General features: G+C 38.0%; 1 protein-coding gene across 2 annotated transcripts in view; it reads right to left on the bottom strand.

The window, feature by feature from the left end:
* Positions 1-25,909, bottom strand: part of LOC126457241 (serine/threonine-protein kinase mTOR) — a 263,986-nt gene that overhangs the window by 56,747 nt on the left and 181,330 nt on the right. For both annotated transcript variants that reach the window (XM_050093384.1, XM_050093385.1), the window contains 4 exons: positions 24,430-24,615; positions 18,107-18,232; positions 9,154-9,299; positions 7,119-7,223 (listed from right to left, as the gene is read on the bottom strand). In XM_050093384.1, coding sequence (XP_049949341.1) covers positions 7,119-7,223; positions 9,154-9,299; positions 18,107-18,232; positions 24,430-24,615 — 563 coding nt within the window. The remainder of the gene's footprint in view (positions 1-7,118; positions 7,224-9,153; positions 9,300-18,106; positions 18,233-24,429; positions 24,616-25,909) is intronic.

Below are 25,909 nucleotides of genomic sequence, written 5' to 3'. Positions count from 1 at the left end.
AATTACAAGAAAACAGACTACACAACATAAGTCTAAAGTGTATTTGTATTAATAGGAAATGTATGTATCACTTTGTCCGTTTTGGATGGAGAACACTGCAGCTGTTTTGATTAATTACACTGTAGGAAATACTACAACCAGTCACAAGTTTTCTTGAAATGATTTCATTATACCAGGGCTTCCCGATCTTTTCAGCAGGCAGACCCCTTCTTCAGTCGAAAATCCATGGCGGACCCCTAGTCAGTCAACAGCACAGTAACTTCAAATTTCAGACCAAAACCCATGGGAATTGAAAGCTTCTTAATGCAGGTGCCATGTTCCCAATCCCCCCCCCCCCCCCCCCCCAAAGTATCAATAGTCTTTGGTTTAGAGATGAATGAAAACAATTTGAAATTAACGATACAATTTGAATTCCCACTGTATACAGACACACACTAGTGGATTTACTCTCTTTGTTCAACACACTATAGCCTGATTAAAATTACTTGGTAATTGAAATTTCACATGATGGAGCTTTCTTCCTCCAAGAGCAATCAACGTCATGTCCAAACTGTTCGCTGTTGACAAGCTGCCGCTTATGGTCTGTTCACTTCGACTGTTTGGTTACTGATGTGTAAGGAGCATGCATATTTCGTAACAGTTGTGTGTGTGTGTGGTTTTTCGTGAAATCCGAAGAAAAATGTTCATATGAATGTAAAGTCTTCCTTTGGTCGTCCTCCCTCCTCATTCATTTCAACTGGAAACTTCCCTTGTTGTGAAGGCGATGGAGAAACTGCAGCCTTCTTCAATGATCCTGACTTCAGGCACCGATCCACGTTAGAAGTAATAAACTGGTCAAAAATCGACTTACGAAACAGGTAGCACACTGACAAGTCAAGTTCAACATTTAATGATGCCTGGGGCCGCATACATGCCAGCGAGAGATGTGATTGGTCGACGAAGCTCGCTCCGCGCATGCATAAAAGGTTTCAGCGCATCTAGTGCCATGAGCCAGCACACAAACCACCCCAGTATTGTTGCTAAACAGTCGTTCAGAGAAGCCGCATTCTCCGGCACTAAACTGTGTATACGTTCTCACTTAGGAACTGCAAAGGCTGCTTCGGGATACGACTTGAAGTAAAATTACACATGTTTTTCACACGAAAAAAAAAAAAATAGTGATGAATTTTACTCATTATTTTACACGATTTGGTGAAAGGTGGCCGCGGACCCCTAGAAAGAGCCGGCGGACCCCTAAGGGGTCCGCAGACCACAGGTTGGGAAGCCCTGCATTATACCATTACTAGTTTGTTTTTAGTTCAGTTCATTGATCAGTATGGACTGTAAAAGAAAATGAAACCTCTGTCCTTTAATATGTAAAGAAGGACTTTTCAGGAAGACACAAGTGTAAAACTTGCAAAGAAGTCAACACTACCATCTGACGTTGGACTCAGGCCCAAAACTAGTAATGGTATAATAAAATCATTTCCAGAAAACTTGTGGCTGGCTGCAGCATTTCCTACAGCGTGATGTACATATCATTTTTAATAAAAATACCTGGTAAATTACAATAGTAAACGTGCAACATTAAGTCAAATCTTCATATAAGAAGCAGAAACAAGATATGAAACAGTGCTTTTAACTCATAACGTTCTCTAGCAAAATATTCAGAAAATCTTTATAACTGAAAGCCAAATTTGCATGTTATTGTTCTAGCATTGTTTCTAATTATTTTAACAATGTTGTGGCTTATGTACTATGGTAGTCTCAACAATGAGCTGATATACGCAAAGTACTAACATTTTCATTTTGGTAACATTTTGTCCATTTAGTTAAAATGGTCTGTCTCACAGCAGTTCAAGAACTTCATCTACATCTGTATTAACACAACAAAGCTACAATGATACCCCATTCTACTTATGTGCTCATTTGTGAGAGTTTTCTTATCTATATGGCCAACAACAACTAGCCTCATCATCTGCTGGCTATTTCAGACAGCAAGCAATTCAGAAAGTTTACCTTTGGGAGGCATTTCGTAGTATTTGATAGCTCCTGTACTCTGGACATTGTAATTTTTATTTTCTAAGGAACTACACATGCAGACTGCAGATAGTTACTGCTTCAATGGTATTTTAAAGTGCAAATTTATTCAAGAGAGTACAAGGTGGTGAACATAGTGAATACATTATTAGATAAATATTGTTCTCAAGCTATTTCCATTTTCTGCAGACAGTGTTTTATGTGCATATTTGCACATTTTATATATGCTCATTTTCTGCATGGTGGTCATCACAAACATGAGCAATCTATGGATGCTGAAAGTAGTAGAATTGTGATCTTGCTAGAAGAGTGCATTTTCTCTTGCTACAAGTGTGCATTTTCTGTGCCACCATAATAAAGGGTGTTTGAAAAAGAACTCCCTAGTTTCAATGTGTCCGTGTCCGTAGAAAGTGACATACCCTATTCTAGTTTGTGGTGTCTGATTCATCAACTCCCCAAGTTTGGCTCTCCTGCAGTTGGCTGGTCTGCTTGACATTGAGATGGCACCAGCACTGTTTTTTTCCTCTGTTTCCTCAGCTCAGTCCAGGTGTGTGTGCAGTGCAGTGCAGTGCGGAGCAACTCAGCAACATTTCATGTCAAAGGAACTGTCAATCGTCATAACTGCAGAATTTGGGGGGCACAGCATCCACATGATGTTATTCAGCACCAACATGACTCTCCCAAAGTTAATGTCGGGTGCGGTTTGATGGAAGATCGTGTGATGCAGTTTGCTGGAAGATTGTGTGATTGGTCCTTTCATTTTTGTAGAAAGAACAATAATGGGGATGTTTACTGTGACATGTTGACAGAGCACGTCTTTTCCCAAACGGACGATATTGAGGCAGAAGAGGAGCTTGTGTTTTTCCAATAAGATGGGGCTCCACATCATGTGCGTGCGGCTCTTGACACTCACTTTTCAGGAAGGTGGATAGGCAGGGCTGACCCAATACCTTCGCCACCATGAAGGCCAGACTTAATCCCACTGGACTTTTTCTTTTAGGGCCACATAAAAAATGTTGTGTACAGTGAAAAGATCAGAGACCTTAATCATTTACGGGAAAGCATTGTCACAGTGGTTGGGACAGTTACACCTGAAATGTTGGTGAATATGTGGCGAGAAGTGGAATATCATCTCGACATGTGCAGCACAACAAATGGATCCGATGTTAACGTCTACTAACATTAAACAAAACTTGAAGGAATTCTCTTTCATGGTATGTACTCATTGATGTAATTTTTCATTAATTTCTCCATTAAACTAAGGAGTTCTTTTTCAAACACCCAGTATGTATCAGAAGGCTGTAAGGACAGAACGTGCATTGTACCAGAGTGAACTAAAGGGCACAATAATTTCAAAATTTTCTGTTAAGGTCACAAATGCTACAAAGCCAGTGCAAAGATGCACCCTGACGTTGCTACCTTATGTCAAAATAAGTGAATGCACTGGTAATGGGAAGCGGCAATGATCCAATAAATTGAAGAACAAAATCTCTTCCTGTCTTACCTACAATCTGTATAATTTAGAAATGGTCAACCAGTTAATATATGTTGTATCCTGCAATTAGTGCATGTGAGTGTGAGTGCGTTGAGTGTAGTGCAGCTGTGAATATGTACTTAAATCAACCTCCAAGTGTATCAGCTCAGGCCGGCCACTAAAGGCCACCTTTAGGAATATGCACACAAAACAATCTCCACTGCACCATCTACGGGTGACTGGCGCCTATATATGTGCAGAGCAGTGCTCCCTCATGCTCACTGTGGTTTTTAGATTGTACTATTTATATCAGTTGTTCTGTGTATGGCTGATGATTCTTCTGTCTTTTTACATGTTGAGTCACAAGTGGCATATTTCCATTGTTGTTCAGAGGTTTATGAATAAAGCCATATTTGTTTTACTTCGATAGGTTTTGTGTTTTACTTGGTTACTACGATATACACCAATCAGCCAGAACATTATGATCACCAACCTATTATCAATGTAAACTCGTTCTGGTGATAGCAGTTTCACCTGGTGAGACACACGTACAGTGCATGTAGTATCATTGAGAGTTCTGTCCGCGTGTAGAATGGGGAAGACGTGCAGTCTATCTGAGTTTGACCTAAGGCAGATTGTGATGGCCCAGAGGCACGGCACAAGCGTTTTGGAAACTGCACGACTTGTCAGGTGTTCGAGGAGTGTTGGGACGAGTGTCTTCAACTTGTGGCAAAATCAAGGTGAAACCACATCCAGACATTGTGGGGTTGGGCGGCCACCCCTCACTACAGATGTCGGATGTCGCAGGCTGGGCAGACTGGTAAAACAAGACAGGTGGTGAACTGTGGAGAAACTAACATCAGACTTCAATGCTGGGCAGAGTGAAAGTGTGTCTGAACATAGTGCATTGATGATATAATATTAACCCCATGACAATGGCAAGTACAAGTGAAATGGACATGTGACCCATCACTGGATGTTGGTCCAGTGGCAGAGCATTGCAGGGTCTGACGAATCCCAATGCCTTCTTCATCATGCCGATGGGAGGGCATGAATCTGTTGTCTTCCACGGGAACAGCTCCTTGACACTTGTACTGTGGAATGGAGACAAGCTGGCAGCAGCTCCATTATGCTCTGAGGAAAAGCCACATGGGCATCCATGGCTCTAGCGGAACTCAAGCATGCCACCATAATAACCAAGGAGTATCATACACTGGTTGGAGACCAGTTATATCCCTTCACGATGATCATGTTTCCCAATGGCAGTGACTTTTTCAACAAGATAAAGTGCCATGTCACAGGGCCAGGAGTGCGATGGAGTGGTTTGAGAAACACAGTGGCAAGTGTCAGTTAATGTGTTGGCCCCCCAACTCACCAAATCCAACACATCTGGTATGTGACTGGTCATGGCGCCAAAGCTCATTGGGCACCTCGCCAAAGCTCATCAGGCACCTCCCCAGAATTCATGCGAAATAGGTGACCTGCGTGTGCAGATGTGGTATCAACTCTCCCCAGTCACCTACCGAGGCCTCAATGCTTCCACGTCATGATGACACGTCACCGCTGTTATCAGTGCCAATGGTGGACATACCGGCTATTAGTTAGGAGGTCATGATGTTCTGACTGATCAGTGTAAGTTGAACATCAGTGATGAAAATTTGTACCACTGGGAAATATAAAAGCCCTGTTTAAAGCAAAACTAGTGGTAGCAATTTTATTTATTGTAATACAGCCCCTGCAAGATCAACTTACGCTGGTGAGTTAAATTTCTCTTCTAAGTTCATAGCAACCAAGAAAGTGCATTTATATTTTGTGCTGTATATTCACAACTTCTTTTATTATTCTCTTCAAAATCATCACTGAATCAAGTTAGTGTTGCATTATTCTTAGTATGACTATGGAATTTACAGGAGGAGTCAGAAGAGTATTATTACGCCTGACAAAAACAAATTAACTGTCAATCTATTCTTTTATTATGAGGGCTTCTGTGGTTTAAACTAAACTCTCAATATGCTAAAAACATATAAGAATATGAACATTGAAGAGTATTTATACATAGATATATAATTCTGGGCGGTTTTAATTTAACTGGTGGTGCTCTGAGTGCTGTCGTGTGGGCTATACAGATTGAAGCTTGTTGAAACATCATAGGCATATACATTAATCGATGTGCTCGCAGAGCTCTGAAAATAATAGTACCAGTTTTTGCCATCAATGGCACTGTAATCAGTCAGAATGTGAAATGTTTTATGTTTTGCCATCAGTATTCTGTCTGCCACTTGACGATGCAATGTTGATATTTTTTGTGAAGTGACTGTTGGCGCTAGAAAGTTTTCTGTACACAATGCAACAGCTATTGAAAAGAGAGAGCTTGTACGGTTGTTTTATCAGAATGGCAGCAATTGCAGTGCTGCACTGTGAGAATATTGCCAACAGGAACGGCTGTGAAGAGGCCCCATGTCAATAAATGGGCTAAGGAATGTGATAAAGAAATTTGAAGAAATAGGTGAATTAGGTGTTGCATCATGGGATGGGAGGTGGCCCATTTCCATGGCAGGTGTTGATAATGTTGCTTTAGCTATAGCTGACTGTGCAGCACATGCCTCAAATTCTGCAGCCAGTGATCGAGCTGAGTCACCAGAATTCCCTCTTCCCTGGTCAACAGTTCAAAAAAATTTGTGGCACATTTTACACTGTTATCCATACACGATTCAGAATGTGCACCAAATGAAGCCCTAAGATATGCTAAAATGCTGTGAAGTCACCTTTAATTTTTTGACATGCATGGAAATGGATGACATATGGCTGCAAAATATTCTTTGGATAGGCAAGTAACATCCACTGCACTCAGCTTATATGAGAGCATGGTAAGATTTCACTGGCTGTTGCATTCTTGGTATATTGTTCTTCCCAGGAGATGACACCTCGTTGGCCTTTTACATGTACAGTGACACCTGGGCATGATAAGGACCTCCTTGTACAACTTGTGATTCCAGCTTTGCAAGAAAGCAACTGTGTCCACACCACTGTTTTCATGCAGTGATGGAGCAACATGACAGGTCACTTGACAGATAAAAGATTTGCTTCAAGAATCCTTCGTGCATTATGTATGGGTGATTTCAAGATATGTGGCCTTTCTGATCCCCTGAACTAAGTCCATGTGACTTCTGAATGTGGGGATATCAAAAAATCCTGATCTGAAGGACAGCATATGATGACATATCACTCTGATTACACCAAATATGCTGTGAGCAACTGTCAACTATGCCGTGTTATATGTGCAGCATATTGCTGAGTTGGGAGACTGTACGGAAAGCATGTTGTAACTTATGACCATATCCTAATAAATATGACAGAACCACCTCTACCGCGTGTTCCACCTTTCCTCCCCTTTTCCTACAACAATACCACATTCTGACTGCTTAAAATGCTGTACTTCCACCAGGTGGCAGAAGGTGGAACTATATTTTTTCAGCACACTCCACGAAGACACCAATTAATGAACATACCTACTATGTTTCAGCATCCTGTGATATGTACAGCCAGAGTTTCAAACACTGACAGTTTATTTATAACCACCCGGTATAAAGGAACTTATTGTTTTGTTGTAAAAAGACAGTAAAACCTTGCAAGAAGTCTTCGGTGCAGCTGCTGTTGTTTCTGGTCCTCAGGGCTGATCATCTGCATTGCTTGTGGATTTAGCCAAGTTTGTACAAACTGCTTCAAATGACTGTAAATAATACAAAATCATCAGAAGACTACAGTAAATTAAAAAATATCTTATTAATTAACATCACACAATACATAACATTTTAGAAACTGTCTCCAATTGTGTAGGAAAAGCAGAAAAAATTTTCAGCTAGTATTTTCATAGATTAAAGCACAGAATTATTTACTATAAATTGATCAAAACTAACTGTTCAGAATTATTTACTATAAATTGATCAAAACTAACTCTTCAAAGATCTCATTTCACACACTGTAACTTACTTGCTTTTATTGCTTTATTTATCGTTGCTCCGACATGAAGACAGTTGCCTCCATCAGTTACACTTTTCAGAGAAAAGATTTATGTGAGAAGACACAACAATTAGTTATAGTACGCAATTTAAAAATATTGTGCATAGGTCTTCTACAGCAGGCTTAGTAGTTTTTCCTAGTTAGTAGTTTTTCATACTCGTTTCCAATGGTGAATATTTTATCATCAAACATGATATTACCAAGCCTAATTGTAGTTGCTTTCCTGGTATTTCTCATATCTGTACTTGAGATAGTAATCACTGTGGCCATGTGAGCTCTACAAGAAGCAAAATAAATGATTCCAGGCATGTTCAATAAAAATAAAAGTAGCAGTTAGATTGAAAGTACAATGTAGAACACTGTTAAACTACTCAGTTTTCTCTCGCAACCCTGGTTTATTGGTGCTTATACAACTGATGACGCTAGGCTATGAACTAGTTTCTGAAGAGTGTAGACTAGTGTTACACTGTCAGCCGAACTCAGTCATTTATTGCATCTTGTAATTGTACAATACAGTGCAGCTGTGAGTCCACATAAGAACATTGATTTTGGTTGAAATCAGTTCTAATTATGCCTTAGGGTTTCAAGAGTTTACAAGAATCTGGAAGGCAGTACTAATATCTAGTATCCTGCAATGGAGACCTTACAGGGCACAGAAAGAACCAGCTGCATTCATATAGTCTAAATAGTATGTCTTCCATAATATCAATGTTTGGCCACTTTTGGCCATGCTTTAATTTTTCTAACACCAGAGAGCATTATCCAAGTTCAATGTCAGTAGGCTTAAACCATGTCTGCACAATGCATTGGATATCACTGCCAGAGTCCACATCACTTTGAAGTCAGTAACAGATTTTTGTCATATCCACTGAGACCTGGACCATACCAGCAGAAAATTAACACAAAATCCAAACTGTGCTGATGAGATATGTAAGAACATATCTGGTTTCTGAATATAGGAAACACAACATAATGAAGTGGAAGTGTTAACAAACAGAATAAGAAATATAGAAACAAGCAAGCACACAATAGCCCAATAATGATCTAACATGGTGTGAAAAGTCATTAGGAAAGACTACAATGAAATACAAATATGATGAAACAATGACATCAAGTAACAATTATGTGGAAATATGATGAAGCATGCAAAGTGCTTACATACAAAGTAAGTAGTGATAGTATGTGTAGTATAAGGAGGAGATACACATCTAGAACCTACAAATCTCTCATGAATCCTTGGTACCAAGGAATAAGAGTCATTAGTACTACACATGTGAACAAGGAAAGGACAGTTTTATAAGGAACCAAGATCAACAGTTCACAGTTATTATAGCGGCAAACACAATACACTCATTTTATGACCCATTCAAGATAATCTTTACACACAACATAATCATTACTTTATCTTTGGAAACAAGTTGTTTCTTCATCGAAAAGAATGGTCTGTATTTTAAGGTATCCAGCCTGGATGATGGTTCCATTCTTATGCACAGTATTTTGGTGTCAAAACGGTGAAAACAACTAAAATGTTATCCACACCAAGTAACAAGACACATGCACATAAATTGTTGAAATATTTCGCATGAAAAAGAATTGTTAATCTTAGTGTGAAGCTATACTGACATATCGCTGACACTTACTTGTAAGCTTCTTCCCGTTTCCCTGACATCCACATATGTTTCGTGTAAGCAAATGTGACTTGTGGATGGTGTGTGGGGAGTGGTTGATCTGAATTTTGAGACGGATCCACACCAAGCAGCATCACTAAAGTTTTATGAGACAACATCTGCAATACATAAAGATATAACATCGCAAACATATCAGGGTTTCCTGCTCTCTTTTACCCACTATTCTTATATAAACACCACATTCTGAACTGAAAGAGTGTGATTAAGTGCATTTGCTTTGGCAATGAAAACAAAAAAGTTCTGGTATCTTGTCACTATTCTTATTGGAGTTAATGAGAGATAAGATAAGAAATAAGTAGCCTAAACACACAGTTTCTGAATTTACAGCTGACTATTTGCAATACCTGCATTTGGTCACATAAAATTATTATTTTTATCGTAAAGAAGACATGTCAAGTTGCAGACAGGTGCACTTCCCCACCCCATCCATACTGCTAATTGCACTCCACATGATAGTTGCATTCCAGCCCAGGATGCTGGAGATGCCAGTTGCATGTGTGTGAGGTGTCCTTGCTTATATGTGAGTGAGTGCTGTGTATGTCTTTTGCTGACGAAAGCTGTGGCCAAAAGCTTTATGTGAGTGCTCTTTTAATTGTGCCTGTCTGCAACTTGATGTGACTTATGTACAGTAAGTAGTAATCTGTCTTTTCCTACATTGTTGATATTCCTACCTGGAGTTTCCATTATTTAATTTGAATATTATTCTTCTGTCAGTTATGCTGCTTTTGTGAGGGAGGGAGAGGGGATATCTTTCTCGAAAAAGTGGCTGAATTAGGGGATATCTTTCTTAAAAAAGTGGCTGAATTTGTTGTTTCTCACATCCTAGTTATTAAAAATAACCATGGCTTATCGAATTACACCTATCGTCAATGAGCTTGCTTTGACTCTAACAATAACTTTCATGTTTGTTTATATTCAAATGTTTGTTACAGTGACTGTTTCAGTAGTATTACTATTTTAGTCCATTTACACATTCTCAAAAATTCTTCAATGTGCTGATTCCTCTCCCAGTACATGTAATCTGCAGTGACATGACTTACTTTATCATATTTTGTTTAAACTTGCAACAACCAATTAAGCTCCCAGTACATAAATGTAAGGTGTGCTTTACAGATATCTTCAGATGTGTTTGGTTTTCAATTGACTAAACATATTGCTAATGTTCCTACTCTAGAGATGACTTCAGTAAATGTCAAATCTGTAGAGGAACAAAAAGCAAGAACATTGGCTCAAAAAAAGTTCGGGTAGTAGTTCTACAGCATAGTGTTTTGGGACTACTTTCATATACAACAGGCCAGAAGAGATGAGCACAAAAGTTACAGTAAAAGTTTGGTGCAATTCATTCAACTTCAATTTCAGCAGATGTTATGATTTAAAAAAATGTCTTTTATGAATTATTTCTTGTGGAACTTACTGACTTTACATGTAGAACCCATATATAGTATATTATATGATTGGAAACTGATACACAAGCATATATAGCACAGAAACTTCTAGCAGAATGTAAATAATTTAGAAATAAAGGTAACAACTGAACAAGTACGAGGGTCAGTCAAAAAGTAATGCCTCCTATTTTTTTTTCTACGTTTAATTGTCAGTAAATTTAAATGCAATTACATAGGTTGAAAACCACAACATTGAGGATCATTTTGTCATTTTTCAATGTAATCTCCGCCCATCTCTACAGTTTTGGTCCATCTTTGAACAAGGGCATGTATCCCAGCACGGTAAAAATCACAGCTCTGCTTCCTAAGCCATTGACGCACGGATGTTTTGACGGCCTCCTCATCTTCAAAATGAATCCCACGATGAGCTTCTTTTAGTGGCCCGAACAGATGGAAGTCTGATGGTGCCAGGTCAGGGCTGTATGGGGGATGAGGCAAAACTTCCCATCCAATTTTGACAATCTCGTCAGAGGTGTGACGACTGGTGTGTGGTCTTGCATTGTCATGCAAAAGAAGAACATCTGCCATTGATTTTGTTGGGCGAACTCGCTGAAGACGTGCTTTAAGTTTGTTGAGGGTTGTGACGTATTGAACAGAATTTATTGTGCATCCCTGCTCCAAAAAATCAACCAGAATCACACCCTCTGTATCCCAGAAAACTGTTGCCATAACTTTCCCTGCCGATCGCACAGTTTTGAATTTTTTCTTCCTCGGCGAGCTTGTGTGACGCCACTCCATTGACTGCCTCTTTGATTCGGGTTTAAAAAAATGCACCCATGTTTCGTCCCCGGTCACAATTTTTTTCAGAAACTCATCTCCCTCCAAACGGAAGCGCTGCAAGTGTTGGGAGGCTATTGTTTTCCTTGCCTCTTTATTCTGATCGGTTAACATTCTTGGAACCCACCGTGCACAAACTTTTGAGTACCCCAATTGTTTAATAATCGTGATCACACTGCCTTTACTAAGAGAAATAATGCGACACACTTCATCTGCAGTCACCCGACGGTCACCACGAATGATGTCATCAACTTGCTGAATGTTGTGTGGAGTCACTGCACTCACCGGCCTGCCGCTCCGCTTTTCGTCAGTCAACGGTGTTTGCCCTTCAGCTTCCTTACAACGACGAACCCATCGTCTAACAGTGCTGACATCCACTGTCACAACACCATACACCTTCTTCAGTCTTTCATGAATGCGTATGGGCGTTTCACCTTCTGCATTCAAGAATTCAATCACACAACGCTGTCTCAAACGAACATCGATGTCGGCCATCTTACAAACTTCTGCTGTGCTGCCACCTGTTGACACAGAAAGTTACTACTGCAGTGGATTGCAGAAGAAGGTTTGAGGAATGGCGCCAAATTCAAATTTTTCACTTAACTTAATTTCTTTAAGTAGAAAAAAAATGGGAGGCATTACTTTTTGACCGACCCTCGTAATAGATGCATTGAGTCATTAAAACTGTAATACTTTGGGATGCCCCCCCCCCCCCCCCCCCAATGAACCATGGACCTTGCCGTTGGTGGGGAGGCTTGCGTGCCTCAACGATACAGATAGCCGCACCATAGGTGCAACCACAACAGAGGGTTATCTGTTGAGAGGCCAGACAAATGTGTGGTTCCTGAAGAGGGACAGCAGCCTTTTCAGTAGTTGTAGGGGCAACAGTCTGGATGATTGACTGATCTGGCCCTGTAACACTAACCAAAACGGCCTTGCTGTTTTGGTACTGCGAACAGCTGAAAGCAAGAGGAAACTACAGCCGTAATTTTTCCCGAGGGCTTGCAGCTTTACTGTATAATTAAATGATGATGGTGTCCTCTTGGGTAAAATATTCCGGAGGTAAACTAGTCCCCCATTCGGATCTCCGGGCGGGAACTACTCAAGAGGACATCGTTATCAGGAGAAAGAAAACTGGCATTTTACGAATCGGAGTGTGGAATGTCAGATCCATTAATCGGGCAGGTAGGTTAGAAAATTTAAAAAGGGAAATGGATAGGTTAAAGTTTGATATAGTGGGAATTAGTGAAGTTCGATGGCAGGAGGAACAAGACTTTTGGTCAGGTGAATACAGGGTTATAAATACAAAATCTACAGTAGTACAAGTTTATGTGCCAACTAGCTCTGCAGATGATGATGAAATTGATGAAATGTATGATGAGGTAAAAGAAATTATTCAGGTAGTGAAGGGAGACGAAAATTTAATAGTCATAGGTGAGTGGAATTCGAGAGTACGAAAAGGGAGAGAAGGAAACGTAGTAGGTGAATATGGATTGGGGCTAAGAAATGAAAGAGGAAACCGTCTGGTAGAATTTTGCACAGAGCATAACTTAATCATAGCTAACACTTGGTTGAAGAATCATGAAAGAAGGTTGACCACAATCTATTAGTTATGAACTGTAGATTAAAACTGAAGAAACTGCAAATGGGAATTTAAGGAGATGGGACCTGGATAAACCGACTAAACCAGAGGTTGTACAGAGTTTCAGGGAGAGCATAAGGGAACAATTGACAGGAATGGGGGAAAGAAATACAGTAGAAGAAGAATGGGTAGCTTTGAGGGATGAAATAGTGATGGCAGCAGAGGGTAAAGTAGGTAAAAAGATGAGGGCTAGTAGAAATCCATGGGTAACAGAAGAGATACTGAATTTAATTGATGAAAGGAGAAAATACAAAAATGCAGTAAATGAAGCAGGCAAAAAGGAATACAAATGTCTCAAAAATGAGATCGACAGGAAGTGCAAAATGGCTAAGCGGGGATGGCTAGAGGACAAATGTAAGGATGTAGAGGCTTATCTCACGAGGGGTAAGATAGATACTGCCTACAGGAAAATTAAAGAGACCTTTGGAGAAAAGAGAACAACTTGCATGAATATCAAGAGATCAGACGGAAACCTAGTTCTAAGCAAAGAAGGGAAAGCAAAAAGGTGGAAGGAGTATATAGAGGGTTTATACAAGGGCGATGTTCTTGAGGACAATATTATGGAAATGGAAGTGGATGTAGATGAAGATGAAATGGGAGATACGATACTGTGTGAAGAGTTCGACAGAGCACTGAAAGACCTAAGTCGAAACAAGGCCCCGGGAATAGACAACATTCCATTTGAACTACTGACGGCCTTGGGAGAGCCAGTCCTGACAAAACTCTACCATCTGGTGAGCAAGATGTATGAGACAGGTGAAATTCCCTCAGACTTCAAGAAGAATATAATAATTCCATTCCCAAAGAAAGCAGGTGCTGACAGATGTGAAAATTACCGAACTATCAATTTAATAAGTCACAGCTGCAAACTACTAATGCGAATTCTTTACAGATGAATGGAAAAACTTGTAGAAGCCAACCTCACGGAAGATCAGTTTGGATTCCATAGACATATTGGAACACGTGAGGCAAGACTGACCCTACGACTTATCTTAGAAGAAAGATTAAGGAAAGGCAAACCTACATTTCTAGCATCTGTAGACTTAGAGAAAGCTTTTGACAATGTTGACTGGAATACTCTCTTTCAAATTGTGAAGGTGGCAGGGGTAAAATACAGAGAGCAAAAGGCTATTTATAATTTGTACAGAAACCAGATGGCAGTCATAAGAATCAAGGGGTATGAAAGGGAAGCAGTGGTTGGGAAGGGAGTGAGACAGGGTTGTAGCCTCTCCCCGATGCTATTCAATCTGTATATTGAACAAGCAGTGAAGGAAACAAAAGAAAAGTTCGGAGTAGGTATTAAAATCCATGGAGAAGAAATAAAAACTTTAAGGTTTGCCAATGACATTGTAATTCTGTCAGAGACAGCAAAGGACTTGGAAGAGCAGTTGAATGGAATGGACAGTGTCTTGAAAGGAGGATATAAGATGAACATCAACAAAAGCAAAACAAGGATAATGGAATGTAGTCTAATTAAGTCGGGTGATGCTGAGGGAATTACAGTAGGAAATGAGACACTTAAAGTAGTAAATGAGTTTTGCTGTTTGGGGAGCAAAATAACTGATGATGGTCGAAGTAGAGAGGATATAAAATACAGACTGGCAATGGCAAGGAAAGCATTTCTGAAGAAGGGAAATTTGTTAACATCAAATATTGATGTCAGTGTCAGGAAGTCGTTTCTGAAAGTATTTGTATGGAATGTAGCCATGTATGGAAGTGAAACATGGGCGATAAATAGTTTAGACAACAAGAGAATAGAAGCTTTCGAAATGTGGTGCTGCAGAAGAATGCTGAAGATTGGATGGGTAGATCACATAATTAATGAGGAGGTATTGAATAGGATTGGGGAGAAGAGGAGTTTGTGGCACAACTTGACTAGAAGAAGGGATCGGTTGGTAGGACATGTTCTGAGGCATCAAGGGATCACCAATTTAGTACTGGGGGGGACCAAGAGATGAATACACAAAGCAGATTCAGAAGGATGTAGGCTGCAGTAGGTACTGGGAGATGAAGAAGCTTGCACAGGATAGAGAAGCATGGAGAGCTGCATCAAACCAGTCTCAGGACTGAAGACCGCAACAACAACAACTTTGGGATGCACACTATACTTGTAGAAGTGATTCACAGACATATAAAATTACTGTTGCTGCTACTACCCCCTCTACTACTACTACTACTACTGCTACTACTACTCCTAAGGAACTACCTTTCAGTGACTGGTGAAGTTGTGTCGATACAGTTTTATCTGTGTATTACCCTTGAAGCCCACAACAAATTCCAAGTCTACTGCAACTCTGTTCGCTCCACAACAAACTGTGGATTTATTCTTTGATAATTTTCTTTGAGTATGGTTCCACAGACGACGAGAAAAAAATGTTTTTTTGTTCTGGTGCTGCCGAAGTTGTGCCAGCTATATTTCAATTGGATTACATTCTGTCTGCTACAAGGTGACATTAAGATCCTATTCCTGAAAATTTCTACAAGGTTTCATGTATCACTGCCATGATTGTGTATTCAACATCATCTAAAATAAAGTTATATCCCCAATTCAACATATTAAACAAATAGAGGAATAGAGTAAAATTCTTGAACATGACCTTCATCAGAATTTTTTTTTTTTAGCATTTCTCTGCTTATGATATATTATATCACATTGTACTTGACGATGCTATAAGCCATGCTGAGGCTGAGTATAATATATTAATAAGCAATAAGAAAGCTCAACGTATTGAGCAGTAAATGTTTCCCCACTGGTAAATATCTACAAAATGAAAGCAAAGTCTATATTTAACATGTTACACAGTGTAGCCGAAAACACTGCTGAAAACAATTATCTGATATTTAATAACATTGTGAGGATTAACTAGTTGTTAAGAAGCTGCATTAGAGCAATCTTTAAAAGTATGGAATTTTAAGTGAAATGTAGTGTCTCTGAAAAAATGTCTTTTATGCAGCTATTTACAACTGCTGCAATATCATTCTCATAATGGGCTTTTAACACCAAAGCATTCAAAAATGGAATGTCGTTCAGCGATAAATGAAGAGAAGAATGCAGAGCGAATGCAGAATGCACAGCAATACACATGAAATTATCAGGAATCCAACTGGAGAGCTTGATTCACAGTACAACATGGTTTCAGGAAAGGCCAATCAACTGGTACAGCAATTTTTGAACTATTAAGTGAAGTGCTTCAGAAACTAGATAATGGCAAAAATGTCATTGGAATATGTCTAGATCTCTCTAAGACTTTTGATATCATGGATCACACAAAACTATTGCCTAAGCTTGACAACATGGGAATTAGAGAAACATCTAACAATATGTGAATGACCTAAACAAATTCAGTGAGAACATCGTCCAGTTTGCTGATGATACAAGTGTGCTAGTGAGTGGTAAAGATATGGAAATGTTTCAGAAGTCTACAACAGAGACACTGAACAATATTGAAAACTGGTTGTCACAATAAATTGGTAATAAATGCAAGTAAGACAGTGGCACTAAATTTCCATAATGAGAAAAAAGGGGAGCAAACTGTTCAGATTCAGATATCTGACAAAGACCTTCAGAATATGCACAACATTAAGTTATTGGGAGTACAGCTCCAAGATAAATCTTAAATGGGGGATGCATATTGAAAAAGTCTGTAAGAAATTAAGCACTACATGCTACTTAATGAGAATATTAGAGGGATGCTGCAACAAAGATTCTCTGAAAAGTGTGTATCATGCCCATATATACTCACAACTGAAATATGGAATTATTTTCTGGGGTAACTCTTCTCTCAGCCAAAAGCTCTTTAGGCTAAAAAATCCTCCCACTTCCATGTATATATGTGTATGACATAACAGTGTTTGTGAAAAAATATTCAATGGAAAATCCCACTCTCTTCCAGAAAAATGAAAATATCCACTCTTGTAACACCAGGCAAAAAGGAAACTTTCCTTTAGAGCCCACACCAACATCCTGAATAAAAAAGGAACCCTGTATTATGGGAAAGTTATTTATAATAAATTTCCCCCACACATTAAATGAATAAATGACCTGGCAAATTTCAGGTCAACTGCTAAGGCATATTTGATTCATCACTGCTTCTATAGCCTCCCCGAGTTCCTTCAGGAAGGTCACTAACGATTTGTGTCTTTGCCTTAGAGATGTATCATACAAATGTTACTAGAACTTTAATGATTTACCACGTAAATGTTGCTGTAATACATATATTAATATGCCAGTACAGTACATGCTCTTTCTGCTTTAAAATACCTACCCTTTATTTTTGTACAATACTTGCTCTGTATATTGTAACTCAGTGATTATTTAATGTAGAAATAATGAATTTAATGCAAATTTAATATTATATTTTGTTATACATTGACTTGTCCTACATCAGACTATACTATTTGTGTACTATGTGATTACCAGGACCAATAAAACCCAACTCATCTCTACTCAACTCTAGATTAGGGAGCATAAGTGAATGGAAGACATAGTTATGACTGTGATGAAAATGAAAGGGAGGCAGGGCATGTAGCCAGGTGAAACGATGGTGTAGATGGGCAAAGAAAGGTCCTTACTGGACTCGACATTTGTAACCGGTGAGGATGGCTGTAACTGTCAAACCACATTTACTAATAAATAAAAATGAACATCTGGGTAGAATGTAAAGATTAATTTGGTGTGTCTACTTCAGAGGAAGAAGCATCTACTTGGATGTGGTCATTGGATTATCAGTCTGATATATCCTTACTTCTGTTCCCTATCTTTTATTTCTTACTTCATTCAGATTCTTCACATAAGTATCTTAATTTCTTTCCTCTTGCTCCTTTTTTCTTTAAGTTTGTTATTTTTAACCATTAATTATATCTTCTCCTGATACTGCATGCACCAGACAATTATTCTTTAAATACAATGACATGCTACACTGATAACTATCACAGCATTCAAAAGCATACCACATACACAGTGGGTAGTAGCACCCCTTCATAGCTATATCTGTCTTTTTGTTTGTGGTCCACCAAATGAAATATAGTATTTGGTACTCACCAAACGTCCAGACTTTCGGCACAAAGAAGCATACTTGAGCCAAGTGTACATATCCTCCTGTGGAGAAACAACAAGTGTACGCACTTGTATGATGCGTTGCCAGTCTTCTACTACACGCTGACATCCCTGTGAAATTGAATAAGTGATTTGCAGCGTTTTGGAACTGTCCTTTAATTTATGGTTACACAGCAAATGAACATGAATATAAAGTTTGAAGTGAAAAAAGAAAATCAAACTTTGTGAAAGATCATGTGACATTACATTCTTCAATTTTTATTATGCTGAAAGAAGTGTAGAGTAAATAATAGCTAAACAATCTAAAGCTGGTGACAGACAATGCAAATATTAACCCATTAAGATGCTAGAATAGCAGATTGTAAACTGAAGATCCCATTAATCTGTATAAGAAGTTTAATTTAAATTACATTTTTACTGTCATGTCTTTAAACAGTCATAGGCATTATAAGAAATACTATTCTTAATTCTGAGAGCCAGTTTACAGTTAAAATCTCTTCAACAGATATCATGTGTGCGGGCGCTACACACACTGTCACTGTTATAAGAAATGTAAGTGGTCACATAAATACAGTGAAGTGATCAAATTTCTGAGGTTTACGCAGACTAACTGACAGAGCATAAATTTTCAAGTATCCAAATGGGTTGATAAGAATAGTTTTATGCACTATAAAAGGACAGTTTTATGCACAATATTTCAAGAACGTGTCTCGTCTTCCTTTAAAAGGTGCTGTGAGTAGCCCTATATGTGCTTGGTGCTTAACTCCAATTAGCCTACAACACCTGTTGAAGACTACCAGGATCTGAGCTAATGTTACAGTTCATAACTGCAAATTACCTTGGCCTGACTATGAAATTACATATGAAGATTACTCGAAAGACAACAAAATAGAAAAAGGCAGTGTTAAATGATTGGAAAAAAATACAGGCAGGATCTCAAAGCAGAATATCCAGACTCAAGCTAGAATGGATTCTTAAGTTTGACAAAGATTTTGTGACAAGATAAATTCTGAAACATAAAAAAAGAAGGCAATAAGATGCAGAAAATCAACAGCAAATATGATTTGAAATTAAGTATCATTGGAAGATTCCCAGAAACAAAGTTACAGATGCAAAAAAATACTAAGCCTCAAAATTTAACCTAATCACTCTTTAAAAAAGGAATTCTCATTTTAATAAAGAATAATAACTATGAACAAGAAATAAGGGAAAAGGTTACACAAGTAGCAAATATAAGTGAAAACAATATATTGGGATTCTGCTCCAGCTGCAAGTCTTAACAAAAGGGGCAAGACTATTAGGAACAAATATCACGGGAAACAGTGTATAGAAAGGCAAGAAGTACGCCCAACATTTATTCAACATTAGTTACTGTAAGTGTTGTGGAACCATTAACTTATTATGGTATTTCTGTTAATCCAGCACACACAATATTGTTACCAGAAATCCTTTGATGGCAAAGGATTAACTTAAATTAAGAATTTGTTCCACGCAGAATCTGTTTGGGCTAAAGCCTACTCGGTACTAACCAATTATAGGTTCTAACTGTTCTTGGGCTCGATCAAGTAAACACTGTGCACGAATTTTGCACGTGATCTGGAGAAGAGAGATTCCTCGGTAATTATTAACATTGCTTCTATCCCCTTTTTTATGCAATGGACAAATTAGGGCAGTTTTCCAGTCTTCAGGCATTTTATCAGTTTGACAGATATGTCCTATCAGTTAAGTGATCTCTTATACTGTTAGGTCCAGCTGATTTCAGTAGTTCTGCAATTATACCATCTTCTCTGGATGCTTTATCATTTTTCTGTCTCTTAATTTGTTTAGTTGATCTTTTTTCCAAATTTTAAAGGAATGAGGGCTAGATAATAAAACTCTAACACTGATTAAGGAAATGTTAACTGACACTAGTTCTAAAGTTAAATTCATGGGAGAAATTCCTGAACCATTTGATATAAAGACTGATGTTAGACTGGGAGACGGACTCTCCCCATTACTGTTTAACTTCGTTTTGGAAAAGGTAATTACAGAATGGTGAGAGCAAAAGTTGAGTCAAAATATAGATTGACCAATCAATCAAGTTAGGTAGAAGTAATATTAGAGTAGACTGCCTCACCTTTGCAAACGATCTGGCAATTTTAACTAGGGATGTTACCACAGCTCAAAAACAAACTGAAATTCTTAAAGAAGTTGCAGAAAAAGTAGAACTACAAATATCATTCAAAAAAACGGAATATGTGACATTTAACAAACAAGCAACACAGTTTTTGAGCACGAAATATGGAAAAATAAAAAGGGTTTCTCAGTTTAAATACTTAGTGGAAATCACAGAAAACAGTCTGGAAAAAGCTGCAAATGAAGTTCGGGCAAAGAAATGGCAACTGCATTCAGATAACACAAAATATTTGTAATAAAAAAATCACTTTCTAAATTCAGTAAACTTAGGCATTACAGCACTGTAATCAAATCTGAATGTCTTTATGGAGCAGAAACTTTATTTTAAATAGAAAGAGGGATACTGAATAAATCCAAAAGAAAGAAGAAAGATTATTAGGAAAATATTAGGCCCCAAAATTACTGATGGACAAACTTATCAACTGAGAAGTAATAAGGAAATAGAAGAATACACAGACATACATGCTGACATGAGAACAAGAAGACTTAAATTTTATGGGCACATTACAAGAATGGCACCCACTAGGTTGACAAAACAAGTAGCAGAATTCTGTGAAAACAGAAGTAACGCCAAAACTGAGCCAATTAAATGGATCCCTGTGATTAAGGAGGATCTTAAAGTAGCCCGTATAACTCAGACAGATGTTACATATAGAAAAACATTCAGACAAAAGATATTTTATTGGAAAATTGGTCTGAGGGAAATTAGGAAATGGACTGAAACACCATGGCCTGGTGAGTGAAAGAGACTTTGTTCTGAAAGGGTGAAACAAATTTGGACACAAACGAAGGCCAGCCATCAAAAGTGACATTGACTGATTGTACGTCACATGGTCCTATTGGGCCCATTCATGGAGAATAATAATACAGTAATGGACTCAAACATCCCAGAGCAAACAAACAAAGAACAACACACATCAATTAAACAATCAGAGGAAAACGAAATCTTAAGACAGCCACCAGAACAAGCACAAATAGAACATGAAGTGACACACATGTTAGATATAGAAGAAAAATTTCAGTTGACATATATAGAATACAAAGACACAAATACAGACATTAGACCATTCTTGCATAGACCACCAAATAACTCGCAAATCGAAACAACAATAAAACAATCATACACAACAAAATAAATGAAAATACAACTATGGAAGAGTTACAACTACTGGTTTATGTAGGAGCACTCACTACACTAAATATACACACTAGGCAGAGATCAGAACCAACCAACACACAGAAGAAACCCACAAAACCAGCATAGCAACACAGGCTACAGATCAGAACAGAAAAACTGAGAAAAGACATCGGACAGCTAACACAATTTATAAGAAATGAAATATCAGACAAAAAACAAAAAAGGTTAGGTAAAATCTCACAACAAGAAGCGATAGAGCAATTAGATGAAAAGAAGCAAAAATTACAAGCATTGGCCAAACAACTTAGAAGATACAAAAAACGTGAAAATAGAAGGAAACAAAACCAAACATTCAACACAAACCAAAAGAAATTTTACCAGACAATAGATAACACACACATTAAAATAGACAATCCACCAAACATAACAGACATGGAACACTTCTGGAGCAACATATGGTCAAACCCGGTACAACATAACAGACATGCACGGTGGATACAAGCAGAAACAGACTCATACAAGATGATACCACAAATGCCTGAAGTGATAATTTTACAACATGAAGTCACCCGAGAAATTAATTCTACGCACAATTGGAAAGCCCCTGGAAATCATAAAATAGCAAATTTCTGGCTAAAGAAGTTCACCTCTACACATTCACATTCAACTAAATTATTTAACAATTACATTGCAGACCCATACACAGTCCCTGATACACTTACACAAGGAATAACTTATCTGAAACCTAAAGATCAAGCAGACACAGCAAACCCAGCAAAATATCGCCCCATAACATGCCTACCAACAACATACAAAATATTAACTTCAGTCATTACACAGAAATTAATGACACATACAACACAGAACAAAATTATAAATGAAGAACAAAAAGGCTACTGCAAAGGAGCACGAGGATGTAAAGAGCAACTGATAATAGATACAGAGGTGACATATCAAGCTAAACCTAAACAAAGGTCACTGCACTACGCATACATTGATTACCAAAAAGTTTTTGATAGTGTACCCCACTCATGGTTACTACAGATATTGGAAATATACAAAGTACATCCTAAATTAATACAGTTCCTAAACATAGTAATGAAAAATTGGAAAACCACACTTAATATCCAAACAAATTCAAATAATATCACCTCACAGCCAATACAGATTAAGCGTGGAATATACCAAGGAGACTCATTAAGTCCTTTCTGGTTATGCCTTGCTCTGAACCCACTATCCAACATGCTAAATAATACAAATTATGGATATAATATTACTGGAACATACCCACACAAAATAACACATTTACTATACATGGATGATATAAAACTACTGGCAGCAACAAATCAACAACTCAACCAATTACTAAAGATAACAGAAGTATTCAGCAATGATATAAATATGGCTTTTGGAACAGACAGATGTAAGAAAAATAGCATAGTCAAGGGAAAACACACTAAACAAGAAGATTACATATTGGATAACCACAGCGACTGCATAGAAGTGATGGAAAAAACAGATGCCTATAAATATCTAGGATACAGACAAAAAATAGGAATAGATAATACAAATATTAAAGAAGAACTAAAAGAAAAATATAGACGACGACTAACAAAAATACTGAAAACAGAACTGACAGCAAGAAACAAGACAAAAGCTATAAATACTTATGCTATACCAATATTGACCAACTCATTTGGAGTAGTGAAATGGAGTAACACAGACCTAGAAGCACTCAATACACTTACACGAACACAACGCCACAAATATAGAATACATCACATACATTCAGCAACAGAAAGATTCACATTAAGCAGAAAGGAAGGAGGAAGGGGATTTATCGACATAAAAAACCTACATTATGGACAGGTAGACAATTTAAGAAAATTCTTTATAGAACGAGCAGAAACTAGCAAAATACACAAAGCAATCACTCATATAAATACATCGGCTACACCATTGCAATTTCATAACCACTTCTACAACCCTTTAGATCACATAACATCAACAGATACGAAGAAAGTAAATTGGAAAACGAAAACACTACGTGGCAAGCACCCGTATCATCTAACACAGCCACACATCGATCAAGACGCATCCGACACGTGGCTAAGAAAAGGCAATATATACCGAGAGACGGAAGGATTCATGATTGCAATACAGGATCAAACAATAACCACCAGATATTACAGCAAGCATATTATTAAAGATCCCAATACCACAACAGATAAATGCCGACTTTGCAAACAACAAATAGAAACAGTAGATCACATCACAAGCGGATGTACAATACTAGCAAATACAGAATACCCCAGAAGACATGACAATGTAGCAAAAATAATACATCAACAACTTGCCATACAACATAAACTAATAAAACAACACATTCCCACATACAAGTATGCACCACAAAATGTACTGGAGAATGATGAATACAAATTATACTGGAACAGAGCCATTGTAACAGATAAAACAACACCACATAACAAACCTGACATACTCACCAATAAAAAGATGAAATTAACACAACTAATCGAAATATCCATACCCAACACAACAAATATACAGAAGAAAACAGGAGAAAAAATTGAAAAATACATCCAACTGGCTGAGGAAGTCAAGGACATGTAGCATCAGGATAAAGTTGACATTATACCAATTATACTATCAACTACAGGAGTCATACCACACAATATCCACCAGTACATCAACGCAATACAGCTACATCCAAACATATATATACAACTACAGAAATCTGTAATTATTGATACATGTTCAATTACCCGAAAGTTCCTAAATGCAATGTAACATATACCGTACAGTTAAAAGGAAGTCACGCTTGATCAAGGTCCGTGTCACTTTCCATTTTTAGCCAGACATAATGTCTGAGACAGGTAAGAATAATAATAATAGTAATAATACAGTACCACCATCAAATAAGCTTAGGGAAGATAAATGAGTTTTTAGACTTCTGCTGAACCATGTAGTGTATTACCTGAAGCCTGTCCCACCACATTTTTCTTATTGTAGGTCGGCGCTCTGGAACTAACTTATACTGAATCACTTCCTCAAGTTCTGCCAACATCTGCACAGACACCATTGCACCATATGCACGTTGGTAGCTTTCTCCTGCCATTGCTGTGAGCTCAGTATCTAGTAGATCACGTGCTGAATCTATAAGCTGGACAGATGCAAGAAAGATACATTTCTTAGTCTACAGAACAAAATTTATAAAATTATGTACTCTAAAGATAAGGCTGTTGTCTGTAAAAATAAATAGACTGTAACTTTCTTTCTTAAGGAATAAAAACTAAGCATGTTTCAAAATAAAATTTTTGTTTGTTGCAATATGTTCTACCTCCTATGCTCTTATTAAAAGATGACTTTTATGTAAGAAGTACTTATGTCAAGGAAAGGCAAACCTACGTTTCTAGCATTTGTAGACTTAGAGAAAGCTTTTGACAATGTTGACTGGAATACTCTCTTTCAAATTCTAAAGGCGGCAGGGGTAAAATACAGGGAGCGAAAGGCTATTTACAATTTGTACAGAAACCAGATGCCAGTTACAAGAGTCGAGGGACATGAAAGGGAAGCAGTGGTTGGGAAGGGAGTAAGACAGGGTTGTAGCCTCTCCCCGATGTTGTTCAATCTGTATATTGAGCAAGCAGTAAAGGAAACAAAAGAAAAATTCAGAGTAGGTATTAAAATTCATGGAGAAGAAATAAAAACTTTGAGGTTCGCCAATGACATTGTAATTCTGTCAGAGACAGAAAAAAACTTGGAAGAGCAGTTGAATGGAATAGACAGTGTCTTGAAAGGAGGATATAAGATGAACATCAACAAAAGCAAAACAAGGATAATGGAATGTAGTCTAATTAAGTCGGGTGATGCTGAGGGAATTACAGTAGGAAATGAGGCACTTAAAGTAGTAAAGGAGTTTTGCTATTTGGGGAGCAAAATAACTGATGATGGTCGAAGTAGAGAGGATATAAAATGTAGGCTGGCAATGACAAGGAAAGCGTTTCTGAAGAAGAGAAATTTGTTAACATCCAGTATTTATTTAAGTGTCAGGAAGTCATTTCTGAAAGTATTCGCATGGAGTGTAGCCATGTATGGAAGTGAAACATGGACGATAAATAGTTTGGACAAGAAGAGAATAGCTTTCGAAATGTGGTGCTACAGAAGAATGCTGAAGATTAGATGGGTAGATCACATAACTAATGAGGAAGTATTGAATAGGATTGGGGAGAAGAGAAGTTTGTGGCACAACTTGACCAGAAGAAGGGATCGGTTGGTAGGACATGTTCTGAGGCATCAAGGGATCACCAATTTAGTATTGGAGGGCAGCGTGGAGGGTAAAAATCGTAGAGGGAGACCAAGAGATGAACACACTAAGCAGATTCAGAAGGATGTAGGTTGCAGTAGGTACTGGGAGATGAAAAAGCTTGCACAGGATAGAGTAGCATGGAGAGCTG

This window comes from Schistocerca serialis, chromosome 2, assembly GCF_023864345.2.
Source record: "Schistocerca serialis cubense isolate TAMUIC-IGC-003099 chromosome 2, iqSchSeri2.2, whole genome shotgun sequence".
Taxonomy (NCBI): Eukaryota; Metazoa; Arthropoda; class Insecta; order Orthoptera; family Acrididae; genus Schistocerca; species Schistocerca serialis.
Note: the sequence above shows the minus strand (reverse complement) of the source record. Positions and strands in the feature narration are given on the sequence as shown.